We start from the raw sequence: 7,779 nt of genomic DNA, 5'->3' as shown, positions 1-7,779 counted from the left end.
TTGGTATATTTTACCGTTAGCAGCGCTAAAGGGTGCATGAATTACTCTAGCTGTGCCATGTTGTTTTGATTTTCAAGTTACTCATTCGCTATTTCAAAAATAGCAATTCAAGCAAGTGACATTTTGGAGTCATTTTCACTCGCCGTCCAGGTAAAATAATTATCGAAACAAACTAAAACATATTTTTCTAAAAATGGTTTTGGTAGTCCTTTATTGTGACGCAGTTTTGCAATTTTCGATTTTTTTATCTTGCACAGTCTTAGGTGAAAATTGCTGAGAGGTACTCTTAAATTGTAAGTTTCCTTTTTTCAAAAACAGAAAGTAAACATCACTGCATTACCGCATGTTAGCAGAGTATATGTTACTCAAAGAGTCGTACTTTATAGTTTCTTTCATACTATTTTAACAACAAAGCTTGGTAGTAAAAGAGGTAGTTTACACGTATGAGACAAAGCAGAGTGTTCTTTTTAGGTGTTAAATTATATTTTTTTCTGTTCATGTCAGTCCCCCGAACAAAGGTAATAATAACTAGTCGAGTCTAAAATGTCATTTCTTTCTCTTTTTTTTCTAGAACCTGGAAGACAAAGTAGTAAGTGGTCGTCTGCAATGATAAGGTAAGTTCTTTTTAAAGTGATTTTTATAATTATCTGCTTTTCCAGAAAGGTTGTTGAAACATGCAGCAAAGGCATGAATTTACTGGTATAGAGTTGTTCATTTGGAGTTCATTGCCCTGTACAGTGGAGTGCAATAATCACAACAAAACCGACCAAACAAAAATTGCCTGTTTTGTAACACAGATAAGAATTAACTATTAGTCTATTTCTTGATTTACATGTATTTTAAAAAATGCTTTTTATAAACTTTATTGTACTGTACATCAGTGATTTTGCTTAATTTTGCTTAATTCTTTTATTTAAGACCTCTTGCTATCTATGCCAGGAGTCCAGCTGCGTTTTGTGCTGTTTGAAGCCTAGGTATCCTGCAACAACCGTGCACTAAATATCTTCAACATATCATCAGGAAAAATGCTGATGGGCCTGGGGTCCATGAAGACTACATTGCTCATCAAAGGCAAGAATATGAAAACTTCACAAAAACATGGGTCGATGCAGGAAAGAAAAGACCAGTAGGTGTTGGTGTCCTGGTGTTTGACGAGACAAAGGTGAGGAAAAGCAACCAGAATAAAATCTTATAATAAGTATAAATAAATAAACAAATATATTAGCTTGGTGGGCTATTGGTTCACCTATTTCTGGGCCTTTTCCTTTTGTTCTTTCTTGTAATTATTTTAGTCTCTATTTTAAAAGAAAATTTTATACAGTAAAAAAGGTTTGCACTCACTTGTAAAGGTCAGGTAAGTATAGTGTGGAAAATTAAAACTATATGAATTTCTGGTTTCCCAAATTGGCAAAAGTTAAAGCACAGGACAGAGCCACACCTAAGGGTTTGCTTTAGCGCAATCCTGTGGTCAATTTAACAACTACTTTAATTGGAAGCAATGTTGCAATTAAAGGTTGATTTTGTCTGAAAGCAAACTTTATTTGAAACACAGGTGCAGTCAAAGATTATTTGGAATTCCATGAATGAAACCATTAGAGGCTATGGAATGAGTTCAGAGGAACTACCTTGGCTACATGATGTGTATATGAATGTAGGAGAGTATTATGATCAACAGAAAACGTCATATATCCTTCAATTTTTGTGGAGAGATTTAACATCAAAGTTTGATGTTATCGGTCCTTATTTGACTTGTGCCAACTCATGGGACCACAAACGTCTTCTTGAATGTGTTATGAGGACTATCCAGGCCTTCTCGTTGTATGATTTCCATGTCCGTGTACTGGTGTGTGATGGAGCCTCATCAAATCTTGCCCTGATAAAACTCCTTTGCGGCTACAAACATGAGCAACTCCCCCTTGCAGCTGCTGATGACCCATTTTCTGTGTCAGCATCCTTTGACAATCCATATGAAGACAGCGAAGATAAGAGAGTGTTTGTTGTCATTTGCCCATCACACCAGGTTTATAACATTGAATAATATTAATATTTTTTTTTCAATTGATTTATATTTTTGGTTGAATGAATAAGAGGCAATCATTAGTTTTGGAAAAGGCCCTCTGTCATTGAAATACCACAGGCTTATTTTCATGGCTTCCAGTCCCCCGTGTGAATCTCTCAAAGATTCTCTACTTAATCAAAGAGAGTAAATGTGTCACGCTACAGAGTGTATACAAATGTTTTTTATATTTGCACCACGAGTCATTGAATATAATATTTCCTACATGTAGTTTGATCAAAATAATGTAGTTTAATAAATTAAAAATGAGAAATAGTATAATTAATTTTAAGTCTATTATTTTTCAACTTTTCAGCTTAAGAACAACATTGCGGCATTGTACAGTTCTAGACCAAGTGGTTCAAAATCATTTCAAAAAGACGGCATTGATTTTGGTTGGCTGCCCATCAGTGATCAATATCAACGTGACCAGGACAGAGTTCAGCAAAACCTAGGAAGACGAGTGCCTGGGCTTAGGTATAGCTTTGTTCAACGAGATAGCTGGACCCATTTGAATGTACTTCCCGCAAAAATTATGCAAGTATGTATTTTGTCTACTTTTTTTGTTTTCATTCTCAATAATAAAGTTTAAATACAGTTTAAATACACTCAGCAAATGCTAGTTTAGCATGCTCATGTATCAAGTGATGAAAATCATTTTTTTCTTAATTTGAACAATATCAATATAATCAGGAGAGAAGGTTTTGCGAATTAATAAAGATGAAAATGCTTCTATCTTCGAAGAAATTCTCTCCACCTGAATGCTACAAGAAATGTATTGAGAACAGCCTGGATAATTTGTTTGTGGATATCAGGGGTGAAAGGGTATAAAAAGGTGTATGCATTCAACTTTGCATGCATTCTTTTCAAAGCTTGTGTCTGAGTATCTGTATTGCTATTCCTGCAGCAACGATACATGATCAGAGCCCTACAAGAACATGCAAGGCTGGTTCCACCCCCTGCTGATGCATCTGAGATTGAGATGACTGGCAACTACTTGGAGGCACATGACTGTTACTCCGAAATACCAACGTGTTCTGAAGAACATTGAGAAAGGCTTCGAGTTCTTTAAGGAGTGGCATGCATGTCATCAAAACACTGGTGAGGAAAGCAGCTAACAAGTGTTAGTGTTCATTTGCTTAAGTTTTTTTAAATGAACACTAGCGAGCAGCACAAAATGCAAGGATATTGTTAACTTGATTTATTTTTCTGGCTAGTTTAATTATTCATGAATTAGGGCTAGGAACCAAAGGAAGTTGAGAATCAACCTCTGCTGAAATCAAAATTATCACCTAAAATCAAATTTGACCTGTAACATATGCACTAAAAATTTATTCAAGCACACTTTTTTGCCTGCTGACATTATTATTATTATTATTATTATTACTATTATTATTTTAATTGACTTATTTGTTAAATGAAGTAATAGGCATGTAGAATAAAATACAAAATTAGGTAGCCAACCATGGCCAGGTAATAGTAAAAAAAGTAATAATATTTATGGTCTCTGGTGTGCAAAGGATTTCTTTGTCATTGAATTATAATTTACACAAGTGATAGATAAAATGTTGTTTTCATTTTCAGACATGGGACCTGTTAAGGCTGATGGTGTATGGCTTCCTGCAGTTCTGCAGGTGGTTTAATGCAGTATATCCAGATTATTTTGTCAGCCCTCTTCCAATAAATGGCAGCTCCATCGAGTCTATATTAGTGCGCTTAAATTTGCTGCGGGTGGTAACGTTTCTGCCATCAATTACGGATCATTCAGAGGAAGAGTCATTGGTGGAAGAGAAGTTATTGCTTACCGCAATTCTGAGCGTGGTTACAGAGATGATGTAATCCTCGTATCAGGGTCACTCACGAGTACAATTAGTAATTCTGGATCAAGATCATCTTACTCAGTTCGTCTGGTTTATGATCCTTTTGGCATCAATGGTTTAAGGCAGTTTTCCCTTTCTGGTAACCTTAGCCAGTCAACCATTGGTGGCCGTCAAGGAAGTAATGCATGTACCCTTGTTGCTTCACTGTTGGGCTTTCAGTTCGTCAAACGTGGTCTGCCAGAGTTAACTGCAAGTACCCTACCAAGTCAATGGTTTGAAGTACTGGTTTGGGCGATGTTTGAAGGAAATGCTCTGCATGATTTGCTGTTTGATGGAGAGGCTAGAAATCTTGACATTGAAGATGCTGTGGAGAGCTGTGGAGATGATCTTCATATTTCAAGTTATGAGCAAGCCATTGGGTTTGATTTGCGATCTGGAGATTTTTCACCCCTGGTCACCACTTTGCAGGAAAGGGTAAGCCGTCAACCGAAGCAATTTGCAATTCTGACCTGTAGCCTCCGCACTGTGGCAGTTTTAATTTGGGAGACAGAAGCCACTGCAATTGTAGATTCCCATTCGAATGGCCAGCGTGGAGCCATGGTAGGCTATGTACCCCATGGACAGAGCAGCTGTAGTGATATTGTAAAGTGGTATTCAGGGGTGATGCAAAATTTCATAAATGAAAATCTAGGCTTGTGCACTCTTACCTTTGTTTCTTATGATTGTACATAGGCTTTTTGGCATCAAAGTTAATCCAAATTCTTTTACAGTTTAGTGAATGGGGATAACAGTACATAAAATTTCACATATAAGAGTCTTTAAGTGTCATGTTGGTTGTGTAGAATAGGAGACATTTTTCTGTAAGCATTAATATTAAAATCCAGTCTAAGAGAAATTTAAAAGGCACACACATGTTTAAAAATAATCAGAGTAGCCAAAATTGTTTATTTATATGTAGATGTAGGTGCCTATGAACAGGACACACACACTGTTTTCTGTTAAAATATTTTGGCAAGCAAATAAATATTGTCATTTGAACATTACACTCACTGTATCATAGGAAGTTGGCTTGACTACCATTATGTTATTGTCCAACAGGAACAACATATTTACGGTCTGTATTTTCTCAATTAACTGCCCCTGGTGTTTAATTCAAACTAGGCCTTGTGGACTGGCATTTTTTTTTAATTTGCAGTTTATTTGGACTTATTGTTACTAAAGAATATTTGTTATACCTTTTTCTTGACAGCCGTGTATCTTGCCTTTTATACTCGTCTGTCAGTTTATTAAACCACAAATAAATATCTTGGGGGGGGGGGGGATATCTACAACTTCCACTCCAAGACCTGTCATTTATTCGGGACAAAGCGTTAATTGAGAAAATACAGTAACACATACCTGGTGTAACCCTTAACACCTACAACTGTATTTAGAAAAGTAACCAAAGTCACAAGACTAAGAAACTGAGATTGACTGACAAAGAGTAAATTTAATTTTTAAAAATACAGAGCAAGCTCACACCATCTTTTACTCAAAAATTAGCATGGGTTTCACTTTCATGTAGCAAACCACAACTATTGATAATCAACAATGATTGTTATGGTGCTAAAAATCTAGACTAGTGTAGAACTGTGTTCTGAATGGGATTTCTCAAGGGAAACCCCCACAAAATCAGTTGATCTTCTTGGCAGGAATTTGAGTTTAAAATTTTTGAAAATTGAGCCAAAGGGAAAACAACATTATTGCTTACACTTATCTTGAAGTTTGACTAAACCAAGCTTTAAATAATGTGGTTCTTGTTATCTATAAGAAAAAAGCTACTGGAATTTGTTTTCAACATTTGTTAATTTTGATACCATAACAGAATTAACTTTACACATCAGAAATTAAGCTTTTTCTGATTATGACATTTAAATAAGTCATCTACAGATTTAAAAGGGTGTATGGATTAAAGTAGTATTGATGTATCATTGTTCAGTGTAAATAAAACACTACAGTATGCAAGCCATTTATGACCTCCTTAGAGTTTCTTAACATTGGAAAAGATGAACTTATTGACATTTTTGGACTGTGATAGGACGTTACACTCACCGTTTCAAATTTGACAACCCTGCAAGCATTTACGTTTTTGCTGTACAAGTTGGCTTGTGAGAAGAAGCATTTTTCACAGGTATGCTACAGCTCATACAGCAACAATGGAGCCTCTGCTCGCTGTGTAAAATTTGACACAATTTTTCAATGTGGATCACACATGCAGATCAGGAGCATTACATAACTGAACTGATTAAAAAATATTTTTGTTTTGCCAGAGATACTAACCTCAGAAACTAAAAATAAAGAACATAAATGTTTTTTGGGGTTAGAAATTAGGAACAGCCTTCCCCTTATATTAGATTGTTTTCTTTGGCCCTCAGAATTTCTCTAGCTTTCAAAATTCTGGTCTGTTTTTTCCTGACCTGTGTGATCACATACAATGTCTTAGAGTTGCATACTTCTTACATGAAAATTAATAGTGTTTACCTTTTTTTGGCAATGCTAAATGTCTTCAGGTTGTCTCTCAGGGACTAACCAGCTTCAACAACTTTACCTGATTTGGCCAAGACCCTCTCAAATTTTCCTCTGAAGAACCCCTTTGTTCTTGTATTACAGAGTTTGTGAAGCATATTACTGTATATCTTATTAATTACAGAAGAAGAAGAATTTTGAGTTAATGCCCCACATTTTCCTAGTGACCATTTGAAAGATTTTAACAATTGCTCATCCTTATACACATTAAAGTGAACTACCTCAAAAAATTGTTTTTGTGTTTGTTCAGTTTCCTCTCATTCACATCAGCATCCCTCACAAAGTTAAGAAAATCCTTCTTCACAAAAGTCACATTACCCTCATCAAGCAGCTTCAGAGCCTGAGGAAGACTGTTTGTGTCAGATTCTTTAAGTTTCTCCAAAATATCCAGTTCAAGCTCCATGTCAATCCTGCATTGCAAAGTGAGCTTTCTCTTGCCTTTCTTTTCTGACAGGGTATCCTTTCTTAGTTTAATCATTTGACAAAGAGCTGCCCCTGACAATCTGTACAAAGTAACGTCATCCTCTGGTAGAATTTTCTGCTGAACATCCACAGGCTGCGAAAAATTGTACGATTCGGACTGGGCGAAGTTGTAAACAAGAGAGTGCACAATTCCTGTCACGGCCCGGATTGTAGCGGATGAATATTTACTGGACAATTGAGTAAACACTAGGGTACATTAACCTCTGAATTTTGTGATGAATCTTTCAAATAGCTTCTTAGAGTGTTCATCCAGCGCAATGTCAAATGAACTTTGCCGTCTTTCTTTACTTCCTCTGCAAGTGCAGATACATGTTTTATGTAAACAGAAAAGCCTAGCGAGCCTCGAGTATTTCTTTGATTAGCTTTCCATGGTTTTCCAAATGTTTCATGACTGGATGTTTAAAAAGCTGTTCCGATACAAAATTCCAGCCCATGGGACGTTTAGCCCCTAGTTTCATCAACGTTTCGTCTAGTTCCTTTTTTGTCCTCATCTTTCTTGCTTTTTTATTTTGATCTCCGCCGCATTTGCTTGATGCTTTTTAGTGTTTTTGTTTTCGTTTGAATTCCTGGTCGACGTTGCTTCACTAGTACTGGGATTGACGTTAGGCTGCTTCGATTTTTTTGTGCGACGATTAATATTCCCTTCTCTCTGTTTGCTTTTTGCTTTAGGTTTCTTTCTTCCACCTTTACTTGGTGCTGAAGGTCCTGCACCGAATTCACTGTCGTCGCTGTGATCGTACGTAGCGCTTGATGAACTTGAAAGCTCACTTTCAGAATCGCTGTTTGCGCCGGTCATCAATTCCTCCTCAAAGTCTGATATTTCATCAGGCGAATCATTCCACTCCAAGGAAATTA

The 7,779-nt window shown here is 36.4% G+C and overlaps 1 protein-coding gene and 2 pseudogenes across 1 annotated transcript in view; 2 read left to right on the top strand and 1 right to left on the bottom strand.

The window, feature by feature from the left end:
- Window positions 1-3,893, top strand: part of LOC138051523 (uncharacterized) — a 4,327-nt gene extending 434 nt beyond the window's left edge. The window contains exons 2-7 of the mRNA XM_068897750.1: window positions 572-614; window positions 919-1,162; window positions 1,553-2,020; window positions 2,373-2,597; window positions 2,964-3,157; window positions 3,641-3,893. Of these exons, the coding sequence (XP_068753851.1) occupies window positions 1,580-2,020; window positions 2,373-2,597; window positions 2,964-3,107 (810 nt within the window). The 5' untranslated portion in view covers window positions 572-614; window positions 919-1,162; window positions 1,553-1,579 and the 3' untranslated portion in view covers window positions 3,108-3,157; window positions 3,641-3,893. The remainder of the gene's footprint in view (window positions 1-571; window positions 615-918; window positions 1,163-1,552; window positions 2,021-2,372; window positions 2,598-2,963; window positions 3,158-3,640) is intronic.
- The window catches only part of LOC138058105 (uncharacterized), a 91,417-nt pseudogene that overhangs the window by 10,608 nt on the left and 73,030 nt on the right, over window positions 1-7,779 (bottom strand).
- On the top strand, window positions 3,662-5,539 carry LOC138051516 (uncharacterized; annotated as a pseudogene).

This window comes from Montipora capricornis, chromosome 1 (genome assembly GCF_036669925.1).
Source record: "Montipora capricornis isolate CH-2021 chromosome 1, ASM3666992v2, whole genome shotgun sequence".
In the NCBI taxonomy this organism is placed as follows: Eukaryota; Metazoa; Cnidaria; class Anthozoa; order Scleractinia; family Acroporidae; genus Montipora; species Montipora capricornis.
Note: the sequence above shows the minus strand (reverse complement) of the source record. Positions and strands in the feature narration are given on the sequence as shown.